The 14,947-nt window shown below is 38.1% G+C and overlaps 1 protein-coding gene across 1 annotated transcript; it reads left to right on the top strand.

The window, feature by feature from the left end:
- The first annotated feature begins 3,255 nt into the window (after nucleotides 1–3,255).
- Nucleotides 3,256–12,405, top strand: LOC131759414 (ATP synthase subunit e, mitochondrial-like). Its single transcript, XM_059068484.1, has 2 exons — nucleotides 3,256–3,439; nucleotides 12,380–12,405. Exons 1-2 carry the CDS (start codon nucleotides 3,256–3,258, stop codon nucleotides 12,403–12,405), a joined length of 210 nt encoding a protein of 69 aa, XP_058924467.1.
- The last annotated feature ends 2,542 nt before the right edge of the window (nucleotides 12,406–14,947 follow it).

The raw sequence follows: 14,947 nt of genomic DNA, 5'->3' as shown, positions 1-14,947 counted from the left end.
TATACAAGCCTACTTCAAGAAACAAGAAAAATCTCAAATAAACAATCTAACCTTTCACCTAAATGAACTAGAGAAAGAAGAACAAACAAAACCCAAAGGTAGCAGAAGGAAAGAAATCATAAAGATCAGAGCAGGAATAAATGAAATAGAAACAAAGAAAACAATAGCAAAGATCAATAAAACTAAAAGCTGGTTCTTTGAGAAAATAAACAAAATTGATAAACCATTAGCCAGACTCATCAAGAAAAAAGGGAGAGGATTCAAATAAAATTAGAAATTAAAAAAGGAGAAGTTACAACAGACACCACAGAAATACAAAGCATCCTAAGAGACTACTACAAGCAACTTCTATGCCACTAAAATGGACAACCTGGAAGAAACGGACACATTCTTAGAAAGGTTTAACCTTCCAAGACTGAACCAGGAAGAAATAGAAAATATGAACAGGCTAATCACAAGTAATGAAATTGAAACTGTGATTAAAAATCTTCCAACAAGCAAGAGTCCAGGGCCAGATAGCTTCACAGGTGAATTCTATCATTTAGAGAAAAGCTAACACCTATCCTTCTCAAACTCTTCCAAAAAATTGCAGAGGAAGGAACACTCCCAAACTCATTCTATGAGGCCACCATCACCCTGATACCAAAACCAGACAAAGATGTTACAAAAAAAGAAAATTACATACCAATACCACTGATGAATATAGATGCAAAAATCCTGAACAAAATACTAGCAAACAGAATCCAACAACACATTAAAAGGATCGTACACAATGATCAAGTGGGATTTATCCCAGGGATGCAAGGATTCTTCAATATATGCAAATCAATCAATGTGATACACCATATTAACAAATTTAAGAATAAAAACCATATGATCATCTCAATAGATGCAGAAAAAGCTTTTGACAAAATTCAACACCCGTTTATGATGAAACTCTCCAGAAAGGGGGCATAGAGGGAACCTACCTCGATGTAATAAAGGCCATATACAACAACAACAACAAAAAAAGATTAATGGTAATCTTTGATGTGCTGCTTCAACCTCTTGCACCTCAGCATTTTGAAATGAAGGAACTAGTAGCAATAATTTTTAATAGATAGCATGGTGGATCAGGGATGATTTCAATCACATATTGTATTGGGAATATAGCCAATATTTTACAACTTTAAATGGAGTATAATCTATAAAATTTTGAATCACTATGTTGTACACTTAAAACTAATATAATAGGGCTTCCCTGGTGGCGCAGTGGTTGAGAATCCGCCTGCCGATGCAGGGGACACGGGTTCGTGCCCCGGTCCGGGAAGATCCCATATGCCGCGGAGCAGCTAGGCCCGTGAGCCAAGGCCGCTGAGCCTGTGTGTCCGGAGCCTGTGCTCTGCAACGGAAGAGGCCACAACAGTGAGAGGCCCGCGTAGCACTAAAAAAACAAACAAACAAACAAAAAAACAAAAAACTAATATAATATTGTAAATCAACTATACCTCAATTAAAAAAAAAAAAAAAGGTAGAGTGACCAGACATCCGAATTTGTCCTTGACAATCCAGATTTATGCCTGTGGTCCCAGTATAATGTTAATGGAAATCCCCTTTCAGTATTAAAAGTTTCCTAGTTTAGATAATAAATTATATATTCACCTTACCTAAAAGACATATTAATCAAATGAACTCTATGGGCATAGTTGGGATATTAATTAAAATAACCAACTGTAATAAAACACTTGAATTTTGAAAAGAAAAATCAAACAAAAAAGGATGAATTCAATTTTGCTTTACTTGCCTGCTAAGAGATTTCTGGGTCTCAGTCAACTAATAACAGTGAATTTGACTGAACCAATACTAATAGCATAAAAAATTAGTAAAGAAAACTATCATGCAGTTGTCATCAACACTGAAACAAACATGGCTGTTATCTATTTGGCATCATACTTCCCCATTTATGATCTGTGAATCTCAGAGGAGAAACTGAGAACTATTGTTCCCAGAATCCCCTTCCCTAGATGATTCTGGTTAGAGTCTGCCAGCTACAGGCACTTATGTGACATTGGAATGGGGAGGAACAGAAGCTACTACTTTCCCAAGGTAGTGACAGATAGGTTGAGAGTAGACATGCAGTTCACAGTAGCTTCTGGATGAGTTCCTTGCAAATTACCCTCTTTGATCCCATAGACAATTGAGATGGCTAGTGGTGGATGCTGGAGAATTATTTGATTTGGTGCTGCAAGCTATACAGTTTGTAGGAGCTTCGTGGAGATTCTTGAGAAAAACAGAGGCTTCCAAGAAAGTTCTCAGAGCCAATCACTTTTTCAATGCAAGCTGAGATTATTGGACCAACTTCCCTGATCTTTAATTTCCCAACTCTTCCAATGATTGTGGAAGCCTCTAATTCCCTCATTAAAACCCTTCATATTAAGTGTACATAGAATACCTCTGGTTTTCTATATGTATTTTGTTTAATACAATGTGGAGGTTACTATGCATTGTCCACACTGTTTTGATAGGGTGTTCAAAAATTACTATGCATTGTAATATAGTAATAGAATTATTAGCCAAAGTCAACAAAGCATATTACGTATAAAAGCTTTTTAAACTACCCTATCATGTACTTACACAATGTGTTAAGACAAGATGGAGTAGGAGCTGTAACTTTTAAAAAGAATGTTTAAACAAAACAAAGTCGTAAAAACTTTTCAGATAAAAATATTAACATAACAGGTCTTATAAAACTAAGTATTGGCTGCTTTCAGAAAAAGTAACACATATGCTGAAATCTCCTAAAGAAATAAAACTGATATGCCTCAAGAACACAAATGTTTCTTAGATAATAGGTGCTAAATATTCTCCATTCTACTGTGCATGTAAACTTTTTAACCTTCTTGATTTGTATAGTAAAGTGCTTTCTAGACAGATTTTAACAACCCATACTCCTACTAGCATTGTTTGAGAATGTCCATTTCACAATATCCTTGCCTACATTATGATCGTTTTTTCAACTTTTTAACTAGTAAGATTGATATAACATTTGAAAGAAAGTTGTTTCCCTTGGCCTTTGAGTCACTGGCATTCTAGGTAAGAAAACACAAATCTAAAAAGGAAACATAATATTATTCTTGGTTCTGTTGTGGATTTTTCAATCTAGCCAAATATTTATGTTTGCCGTTAAAAAGAAGAGACTTAAAAAAGGACTGTTAGCTCTCACTCTACTTTCTCAAAATAGTACCATATAAAAAATAAGAACAGAGCACTGACAAGATGGTACCACCGGTGCAGGTCTCTGAGCTCATCAAGCTTGGCCGCTACTCTGCCCTGCTCCTCAGGGTGGCCTACAGAGAGAGTCAAGCGCTGCAATTACCTGAAACCCAGGCAGAAGAGGAGAGGAAGATAGCAGCTGAGGAGGAAAAGAAGCAGGATGAGCTGAAAGGCATTGAGAGAACCGGCAGGAACCCGAGAGGACGGCATATTAAAGTGAGCCTGCATTTCTCCGGAGCAATGTGGATGAGTGAAGCTTTCTGTGCTGTATGAAATACATAAATAAATAAGCGAGCAGAGAAAGTCGATGAAGTTAAATATGCTAAATTGATAGTGAATACTAATTTGCTTATGCCTTTTGGTTCAACATTTGTTGAGACCCATTAGATGCCAGCAGGTATAAGGAATCGGGACTAACTCCAGAGACCTCACCCGCTGGTGGGGGACAAAGACTCGCAATCAGGCGACAGTGCAGCTCCATGTGCCTTTATCCAAACCATTTGGACCACAAGTGTTTCAGAAGCAGCACTATTTGTGGATTTTTAGAAAGGTAAGACAATACAGGTTACGTGTAACATGTAACACCTCCCGACAGAGCCTGAGGCAGCCTCCTATGCGCGAATACAGCAACATTTCTGTCGTAAAACAACCTCATGTTGTTTACAACCTCATAAATAGCCTCATGTCCGTTCTGCTCAGATTTTGCTGCCAATAAGTTTTGGCACCAATTATAAAATAAACTTTTGGTTTTCAGAGCTTTTTGGATTTTGGAATTGCAGATAAAGGACTGTGGACTTGAAAAATGGTGTCACATTCTAGGAGAGAGGTAAGAACAGAGTACTATGGAAATGTATGGGTATGGTACCCAACCCAGACTGGCAGGGGGCAGGAAGGTGAGTGGAGAGAAAATAGAGGTTGGCTCATAGGTGCCAATGAAATGCAAATATTTTATTGAATTATAGTTCCAGGGAGATTAGAGAGAAGTTGAGGAAGAGATGATTGTCTGATGATGAACTCTGACAGACTGTTTTTGAGTTTTCTTACTTTATTGTTGTGTTACAAAGTTAACAATGAAAATATTATTGTCTGGTCTATTCAATTTCCTTACTGATAGAATAAAAAATATTGCAAATAACATGGGAAGTAGCAGTACTTCATTTAAGCACTCAGCTATTTCTTGCACATCTATGCTAGAGTTCAAGGTTTTTATACTTTCTCACACTGTTCTCTCTCTGGTCTCTCTGGCCTCAGACAGGCTGTATGCTACACCACCATACAGAAATGGTTATCTCACTCTCATGCCTGAAAACCTTTAAGAGCTCCCCACTGAGGGGAAAAAAAATTCTATATTACTGTCTCTCTCTCTCTCAATATATGCTGTAGAGACCAGGAATGGGTCATCAACTTACAAACAAACTTGAGTAGCAGCACAGATACAAGGAAGCTTTATGAGGATGGCAAGCTTGGACAGGAGGAGCAAACAGGACAAATGCCAAGCTCAGGAGAGATGTATGAAGCAACATGAGACAGGCCAGTCAAGAAGTTAACGCTGAAGATGCTTCTTGGAACTGAAGTGTATGGAAAGCAGATCTAGAACTGGAATCCCTTTAACATGGGCCTAGAATATCTCAACGTGTGAAATATTTACATGCGAAGAGCCACTCTAAAGTTTGTTTTGCTTAATATTTTTAAGATTCTGCTTTTCCCAGCTTACTTGCACAAATTATTTGTACTATTTTTCAAGGCAGCCTTTCCTAAGTAAATGCAAATTCAGGACATGATCAAGTTATACATTAGTTAATCAAAAGTATCCATTGGGAATCTATTAAAAAAGTGACCAGCACACGAGAGAAATCTTGAAGGTAGTCATTAGAAAATAGAATCAGGGAAATTTGAACCAATATGGTTTTACTATATTGTCTTATCATCTTATTGGATATAAAAAATATTTTTTTAAATCCTAGAAAACTATCAAATAGTTCAATAAGTAGACTACCTTTAAAATATTTTAAAGCTTAAGGGCATTCCTTAGTTTCCACACGGCAACGTATTTACAAATACAAAGTACAAAACATCACTATTCATTTTGCCTAGCTGGGACAAAGGGCACTGAATATTAAAGCTTCAAAAATGGTCGGGCTTCCCTGGTGGCGCAGTGGTTGAGAGTCCGCCTGCCGATGCAGGGGACGCGGGTTCGTGCCCCGGTCCGGGAAGATCCCACGTGCCGCGGAGCGGCTGGGCCCGTGAGTCATGGCCGCTGAGCCTGCGCATCCGGAGCCTGTGCTCCGCAGCGGGAGAGGCCACGGCAGTGAGAGGCCCGCGTACCACAAAAAAAAAAAAAAAAAAAAAAAAAAAATGGTCATTTGAATTGTATTATGACTATGCAAACCAGAGGAGCTTGGCTAAACATGAAAAATGCAAAATGCTTTTCATTTCTTGTTCCTTTACTCAAACTCTAAGATGAAGCAAGGATAGAAAGAAAGGTATCTAATGTCTCTTTCCCATTTCCTTTTCATATACCCTAAAATATGGTGGATCCTAATTCTGCTAGAGTAATGCCTCCCATCTCTGGATACAGTATTTACCTAATTGGGAATTTATTTCAGTGACAATTAAAAAACAATCTATTCCATATGGAACCTAATTTTCCTGAAATAAGGTTGACATAAACCTTTGATTGTGAGTATACTGGGGAGGTAGGGGGTAAGGAGGAATTAAATTCCTTCTTTGTGCAAACATAGGACTGCACTCCCTGAAATAATCTTATAATATTTGAAGACTGGTATAGCCCTGCAAGATAGGTTTTAAAGATTAGGAAAATATGGCTCAGAGATGGAACTACTAGTCCACATGGAAGACACAGTTCATAAAAGACCCAGTCAAAACAAGAATTCAGATCCTTGACTCCCTGCACAGTATGCTTTTATATCATATATGGTAGGAAATGTATTTTCTCAAATGTATTCATGCATTCCTTCATGCATTCATTCAAACAAATATTTATTAAGTAGTGAGTTAGTCTTTATTCAGTAGTACCTACTGAATGTCAGACACTGCACAGGAGATATAGCAGTAAACAAGTCATATAATAATGCCTCACCTTATAGACTACATTTAGGCGAAGACAGAAAATAAACAAGATAAATAAGTAAAATATATAATAACTTCATTGGTGGAAGTACTATGAAGAAAAATAAAGCAAGAAGAGAGCCAAGGCACAAAGCAAAGGGAGACTGTAAGTTTAAATAGCTTGGTTAGAATAGCCACACTGGCAATGGCATTTGAACACTGGCAATGGCATTTGAACAAAGACTTAAAGGAAATGAGAGACTGGACATGTGGATATCCATCAGAAGAGCATTTTGAGAAGGAAAACAAGTGCAGAAGCCCTGAGTTGAGAGTGTGTTTAGCATATTCAAGGAAAAGCAAGGAGAGCCGTGGCTGGAGCAAGGGGCAAGGCAGATAGTATAGGAGATTAGGCCACATTGTGTAGGACTTGTCTGGTTTTCATTCTAGGTGAGGTTGGAAGCCAGTGGAGAGTTTTCTTGTTTTTTTGCTTTTTTTAAAAAAAGTTGAATCTTTTGTGGTTATACATCATTTCATAGTAGAGGCTTTTAAAAAAATTTTATTTATTTATTTTTGGCTGCGTTGGGTCTTCACTGCTGAGCGCAAGCTTTCTCTAGTTGTGGCAAGTGGGGGCTACTCTTCATTGCGGTGCGTGGGCTTCTCATTGTGGAGGCTTTTCTTGTTGAGGAGCACAGGCTCCAGGTGCGCAGGTTTCAGTAATTGCACCACGCGGGCCCTAGAGTGCATGGGCTTCTGTAGTTGTGGCGTGTGGGCTCAGTAGTTGTGGTGCATGGGCTCTAGGGTGTGTGGGCTTCAGTAGTTGTGGTGTGCGGGCTCAGTAGTTGTGGCACACGGACTTAGTTGCTCTGCGGCATGGGAGATCTTCCCGGACCAGGGATAGAATCTGTGTCCCCTGCATTGGCAGGCAGATTCTTAACCACTGCACCACCAGGGAAGTCCCTGCCAGTGGAGAGTTTTGAGCAGGAGATTGACAGGATGTAAATTACATTATAGTTGTATCATGTTGGCTGCTCTTTGAGAATAGTCTGGACATGCAATGGTAGAAGAAAGAAGACTGGTTATAAATTTTCAACAATAATCAAGGTGAACTGTGGGAGAGGCCAGAGTTACAGAAGAGAAAGTGTTGATAAGTGGTTAATTCTGGAGAGATTTTGAAGGTTGAGTCAACAGTATTTCTTGACTGTTTGGGTATGGGTATGAGAAATGAGGAAAGGAGTCAAGGGTGATTCCAAAGTTTTTATCTGAGCAGCTAAATGAGGGAGTTTTCATTTACTGAAATGGGGAAGGCTGTATGAGTAACAGATTTGTGAATAGACCAGAGAATTCCATTTTAGACATGCTGAGTTTGAGGTAGCATCTAAGACATCCAGATAGAGATCAAGAAGGGAGTAGTATGTACAAGTCTGGAGTTCAGGCAGGAGGTCTGGACTGGAGATATAAATTTGGGGGATCAGTAGCTTATATGTGATATTCAAGCTCAAAGACTGAATAAGGTCACCAGGGGAGCAATTATGGATAAAGAAGAGGCCAGAGGACTGAGGTCAGAAGCACTCCAATGTTTAGAGATTAGAAAAATGAGAAAGAACAGTCAGTGGAATGCAAGATTAACTATTTCAAAGGCTGCTGCTAGCTTAACTGAAATAAGGATTGAAAACTGGCCACTGCATTTAGCAATGTGAATATCATTGGTCATCTGATCAAGTGCAGTGTCAGTGGAATTCTGGTTTGCCTGAGAGGAGTGGGTTCAGGAGTGAGGGGCAGGGGAAAGGAGTGGGAGATGGCCAAGTGTCAGTTCCTATGCATTTGCCTTGATATTTCTACATGGTTGTTTAAGTATAAAAAGTGTTTTAGAAATTATAACAATAACTTTTTATTGAATGCCCTTTATATTATAGGCCCTGCGCTATGCACTTTATACATTCAAAAAAGAATAATTCCTTGCAACAAAATGTAGTTTACAAATGAACAAAGTGATGATTAAAGAGGTTAAGTAACTTTCCCAAGGTCCCATGTTTGGTAAGCAGCAGAGTTGGAATTTGAATTTAGGTCTGTTTGATTCCAACCCTTCATCCTTAATCTCTGTGTTATGTTGCCTTTAAATATTACATAGCCATGTTACATAGCCAATTAACTATTAAAAAGCCACATAATACTGATTCTTTCCTGGGGTTAAATACTAACCTGGAAGAAAGAATCCAGAAAGGTAAAGGAAGCTCCTCTCTCCTTGTTGCTTAAGGTATTCTTAGCCTCTTGCAGGCATACCAGGCAGAACCGAACAGGGTTGTACATCATTTCAGCTGTCAGCCAACTTCCAGCAGGTCACTATACATGAAGCCCTCTTCAATATAAAATGGCTTGATAAACCAATTTTAGCAATATGGTTAAATTCAAATAACAACTTCCGTTGGAAACAATTCAGCCCTATGGCCATTAATGAAAAAGGAGAACCGTGGGATGTCTATAAGCCCAATAAGCCAAATATAAAGAAAGAAAGTAGTTTGCTTTCTTATCTGATGTCTATTTACATGAAAAACAATGATATGCCTCAGCAGAGCAGGGTTTGTGGTAAACTGGGAAGAACAAATCTCATAATACCCTGTAGGCCCACTCCCTGTCCACACCCTCCATTCCATTTTGACTGGTATTTTAATTTACCCAAAGACTCAGCTATTGAACCTCTGGCTTGGGCCCAGTGGCATAAGAGGAAGGTAACATCAAACAGAATTGTGATGGAACTCCACATGGCTATTAAGAGAAACGCCTGAGTATCATAACTTTCTCTGTTCTGAAAGCCTGAGTTTTATAATTCTGTTATATCTTGGCGCAAAATGAAAGAAAGAAAAATGTTAAAGTATCAAATAGGCGTTTGTTAGGGACTAGTAAAGAAAATTATATCAGCTAGCTTTGAAATTTTTGTGTGGTATTAGGGGAAAAGAAGCCCACTGTAGTTCAATATGATAATCACGTATTAAGACAAGAAAAACAGAAGAGGGCTTCCCTGGTGGCACAGTGGTTAAGAATATGCCTGCCAATGCAGGGGACACAGGTCGAGCCGTGGTCTGGGAAGATACCACATGCCATGGAGCAACTAAGCCTGTGCACCACAACTACTGAGCCTGAGCTCTAGAGCCCGTGAGCCACAACTACTGAAGCCCGTGCACCTAGAGCCCATGCTCCACAACAAGAGAAGCCACTGCAATGAGAAGCCTGCACACTGCAACAAAGAGTAGCCCCTGCTTGTCGCAACTAGAGAAAGCCCGCATACAGCAGCGGAGACCCAATACAGCCAAAAATAAATAAACAAAATAAAAATTTATTTAAAAAAAAAGAAAAGAAAAACAGAGGAGCTAGTGAAAACATTTGGGGAGTTCTGAAAAATTTACAATACATTACATTACATTTTGTTTACCTTTTCATTGCTACACTGAGTGTCATGCAAGTGTTGCCCTGACTTACCTGGATGCTCCAGCATATACAGAGCTGGGCAGGAATTTTTTCATGCTTCTTTGCCAGCTAGAGAACATTTGGATGAATCAAGACCTCCCCTCTGGCTAATGGTCAGTAGTCTTCCAAAATACGTTTACTTTTTAACAACAATCTGGTAGCTTTTGAGGTCTTGAGAAAGGATAAAATGCAACCTGTTAGGACTCGGGGAGGAGGGAGAGGAATCCTTGAAATATAAACATTCGTCATATTTATAAGTTACTGATTTCACAGTTTAATGTGAGAAAAGGCAAAATGCAACTATTATGATTTAGTTAAAATAACAGATTACATTTACGCTTAGCTGAGGCGGTTCAGGAAAATGTGCACAGAGCCCTCTGACATAAGACTTCCTCTTACTCCGATGTCCTTGCTACCCCCTCGCTCTAAAGCAAGACACCCGTTGACTTCATTTGTTTCCAAAATGGCTATTTTTTAAAAAATGAAACTGTTTCTCATTGAAAACTTTTTACTATATAGCTACATAATAAAAACTCAACCATCAACGTACATAAAATATATACACGCAGTGAATTCAACTGAAGAAAATTTCCCAAAATATTCATATAGTTTGTTTGGGACTAGACAGACAAAACAATAGCTAATTGAATTTTTCCCTTTCACCTAATTGTTTTTGGTCTTGGAAAGACATAGGCAGAGCTTGGCTGAACACCAGTCATTTATTTTCTATAGCCACAAAGAATTCACCTTGCCCAGAGTGTGCTAGAATAAACAAGTTCAAATTGACATTAGAAATAATGCTACTAGTGATAGCATTTTAGCTGGAGAAAAAACTTTCTGGGATTCTACAAAATTGTCTATAGAAAAAGAAGAACTGAAAAACGCGATGAAATGGAGTTTGTCAGATACATAGCACATAGGTTGAGAAAAGATCATGGACACAAGTTTATATAAAACAAGAATATGAAACTACTTATAATAAATGAAAGAAAAGACATGGTCATACCTGAATTAAGATCTCTACTTCTTGATGTCATATATATAAAAGCAAATCTTACTCTTAAATATGCGAGAGGACTAAATAACTGGTTGTCTTCTGCTTTGCTCTAAACCGAAGACAGTGTACAGTAGTTGGGGAAAAGCTTGCAATTACTGTTTCTTTTCTTTATAGAATACAGCTCATTTCTTTTCACTTCTCAGGAAAAAAGGTACCAGATTTTTTTAGGGCTTTTTCTTCATCCCTCACCTCATCCCTAGACCCAGTTTAAGCCTTAATCCTCATCCCTTCGAAGAGTACAGCATTTCAATTCATTTCAAAGCATTGGATTGGTGCTGATGAGAGTAGGACCAAAATTAAAAAGAGATTAGCTATGCTGAGAAATGTCCATTGTAAGTTCTGCAAGAACAGTGAACCAACCAGCCAGCATATATTGAAGTTGCTTACTGCTGTTTACAGGAAATTGTACAAAGCACGGTACTGGAACAGAAGGGAATGGGGCATATGTCATAGACTTTGAAGATGGAGAAAAAATTTCTGTGAAAAATAAATTAAGGACCCTCCAAAGAAAATAAAAATTAATACATTCAAATATACATGCTTCACACATACACATAAACTGAGCAAATAAAAAAACTCCCTAAAACCTAATTTGAAAATACTATAAAACCTTATTTTGGCAGTTACAGTGTTCTATTCCTCTAAAAGAGTGATAATAAGTTTTATGCTATGCCCATGACAGCAAAGACAATTAATTGTTCCAAAGATCTGACCACTAAACTTTTTTAAAATATGAAAATAATTACATCAGCGTAGGGACTCTGGAAAATTTCTTCTCTGGTAATAAGGTCAGATAGACATTTCCTGTTTCACATTTCTAGTACACTTTGTCTTTTATACAATAATAGTATGAAACAATAGTTTGGCATGAGTTCAATGCATACTAAGAAATGACCTGGCTCTTGAAGGCTGGGATGAGTCAGCCTCAAATGGCAAAAATCTCAATGACGACAAGAAAGGCAGACTGTCTGGGGTGTGTTGGCCCTAGAGAATAAGATTCAAGGAGCCAACCCATCTAGACTTCAATCTTTGATGTTTCTTGACCAGTGAAAAGCTCTTACGTTTAACAGCTACATGTGCACAGCATTTAGGCTTGTGTCTACATAACCTGGCTTTTTAAAAAAATTGTTTGCAAGGCAAACCTGCAAAACAGAAAAAGAATGAGTTGGCATTTCCTCCTAAATTGTTAACCCAGATTGGCCATTGCTTCCACTACTCAACCTCCTGCTCTTGCTTTAAACAATCCAGGTGACAATGAGCTCTTTCCTACCCTTCACCAAACCTTGCCACCAACCGGGAATCCTTACCCTATATCCATGTGCCTTTCTTACCACTACTTTGAACACCATGAGACAGAGCCACCCAGCACTGGGCCCCTCAGAAACTTGGTAATTCACACACCCATCTTCTCTGATGCCAAACTGGGATCTTCAGTACATGCTGGCATCAAAACAACTTGTGCCAACTTGAGAATATTTAGGCCAGTCATTTCCAATGATATCTCTCATCTCTAATCTTCTGTTACTCAGTTATGGAAAGCAGATGAAGAAAGCATTCTAAAATAAAGCAGAGGATGCAAGTTAACAATGGGACAAGCATACAGAGTTAGGAGGGGCGGAATCTGAGCTGAGAAGTTACAAACCAGAAGGAATGACAATGGGAGAAAAGGGTAGGCAACTGGGAGGAGGTTACCTTTCTTCCAGTGCCAGAGAATAATAGGGATGAGAAAGCTGGAGGTCCCCCTTGACCAAGCCTTCTCCTTCACTCTCCACACACAACTCACCATCAAGTCTTCCTCGTTTTTTGCTACAAGGGATAAAACACCTGCTGTTTTCTTTTTCCTCCAAATAATAAAGTTTTATTTACTTATAAATAATACATATCTATTTTTAAATTTCAAAACAATATAAAAAGAGAAAACAACTAAAAATGTTCTCCAACCCTACTACCCAGAAATAAGCACTGTTTTAATATTTAGTGTATATCTCTATACACACACGTGCCACGTGCACACTCCTGAACACACATACAATTTTATAGAAAGTGAGGCATGTTATACAAGGAGTTGGGTAACATTCTGTTTTCACTTAACAGGTCACAGGTATCTTTCTATTTCATAAGTATAGTTACACACAATCATTTTTAATGGTTACATAATGTTTCATTGATGGAGATATGTCATAATTTATTTAACAAATCTTTCATTGAAGGAAATTTTTTCAATTTTGACTGTTATGACAGCACTGATACTAATACCTTGTATATATATATGTGCTATTATGAGAGTTTCTTTACGAATCTGATAATGAAAAATAGCTCCTGCCCTTTTATTTCTACTTTTTGATCTTTGGTGAGGTTTTAGCACTTTGTAGGCCAATTATATTCTTTGATACATTGCTATGTCCATTTTTTCTGTCAGAAAGCTTTTTATCTTATTGAGGCATAAGACCTCTTTGACTATTAGGACTATCAACCCTCTTATCTTTCATATCATTCATGTGTCACAAGTTTGTTTGTTTTCCAATTTGTCCCTTGCTTTACAAACAATTTTATTATGTTTTTGCTGAAGTATTTAATTTTTACTTAGTCAACTTTCTTTCTTGGTTTAGTCCTGCTGATTTAATTTCCTACTATTCCTACCAGCACTAACAGAAATCAGATGCTTTATCATCTTTCACTCAGATAACTATAAAAATCTGAACTATTCTCCCTGATCTCTGTCTCCTGGAATCTACACTCCACACAGCTGTCAGAGAGTTCTTTTTAAAATGAAAATCTGGCCAGGTCATTCTTTTGTCTAAGACTGTTCTGTGGTATGTGTCTCAAGTTGGGTATTTGTATGGCTTTTCCAAGAGTCAATAAAATAACAACTAACCATGGCAAATATTCCTGGAGCATTATTTATTTGTGAAGTTTTTTGAAGAAAGAAAGCACATTATTTTTATTTTAAGAAAAACACAAATATGGAGCAGGATGCAAAATTCAAATGAATTTTTAAGATAAACAAGAAGGTTTCAAAAACATGTTAGTATTTAGGGGGAAATATTTCAAAAGCAATGGATATAGAGGATAACTCTTTAGTGCCTTAATATGTGTGGCAAGGAGTGCCTTACCTTCACCAAAATCCATTGCCCTTTCCCAATTAGGTTGTCACATATCCTCTGATCATATAGATTTCCAAGCCTCCTTTGAGGTTAGATGTGACTGTGTGATTGAATTCTGGCCCATGAAGGTGGATGAAATTACTGTGATCATACAATTTATTGTCCAAACCAGGACACTGTTGAGAGTACAAGAAGACACTATTAATTGTTGTTCTAGGAATTTAGGAATAAATTGGGGCATCTGATCACCATGGGGAGAAGTGAAGTATGTCACCCCAAGGTGGGCCCAGGCCTAACTCCTCCCTCTCTTCTGCAGTCTGTTGACAGATGTGGAACATTCTAGTAGAAGATTCAGTGTACTGGATTCACGTGGAATGCTTGCACTAAAGTGTTCCGAGAGTGAGAACACCACTTCCAGCATTTCAAACCATTGTAGGTGACAGCAGTTCTTATCCTGACCAGTGCAACATGGAACACAAAGATTTCCATGAAATGGCCTTTCCTTAGCTCTCCAGCCTTACCTTTCATCATTCTCTAGCTTGAATTTAAGCTCTATCAAACTGAACTGCTTGTTCATACATTTTAAAATACCGATGTATATGTCAGTCTCTCCCACTAATCAGGGAGCCCCTTGATGGCAAAAACTTAGCCTTAATTATCCTTGTAGCAAGTCACTACCTGGCACATAATACATTTCATAAATATCTGTGGAGTGAAGAAATATTTAGCCAAGTAAGAAGTAAATCTTTCAACAGTGGCTATTTCATGACCAGAACTAAAACTATCAGAACTATATACGACATGGAAGATCTTATATCTGCAAAGACATATATTCAAATACAACATTTTGGAAAAATGATCTACACACTTTTATAACCCTAAAACATGAATGCAAAAATATTCTTCCTTTTAGCCTTCCATGTTTCTTTATCTTCGCCTCATCCTGGCCCACCCTCCAGCCCTCCCCCCCTTATACAAACACAGACACACACATATTCTTTCA

The sequence above is a fragment of the Kogia breviceps genome, chromosome 1 (genome assembly GCF_026419965.1).
Source record: "Kogia breviceps isolate mKogBre1 chromosome 1, mKogBre1 haplotype 1, whole genome shotgun sequence".
NCBI lineage: Eukaryota > Metazoa > Chordata > Mammalia > Artiodactyla > Physeteridae > Kogia > Kogia breviceps.
Note: the sequence above shows the minus strand (reverse complement) of the source record. Positions and strands in the feature narration are given on the sequence as shown.

What these genes read in the sequence shown, in the direction of transcription:
- LOC131759414 (XM_059068484.1), top strand. Translation starts at nt 3,256, where the DNA reads ATGGTACCACCGGTGCAGGTCTCTGAGCTCATCAAGCTTGGCCGCTAC. An exon ending in GAAAGGCATTGAGAGAACCG is followed by an intron (nt 3,440 to 12,379) that starts GCAGGAACCCGA and finishes AGTTATGGAAAG; the next exon opens with CAGATGAAGAAAGCATTCTA.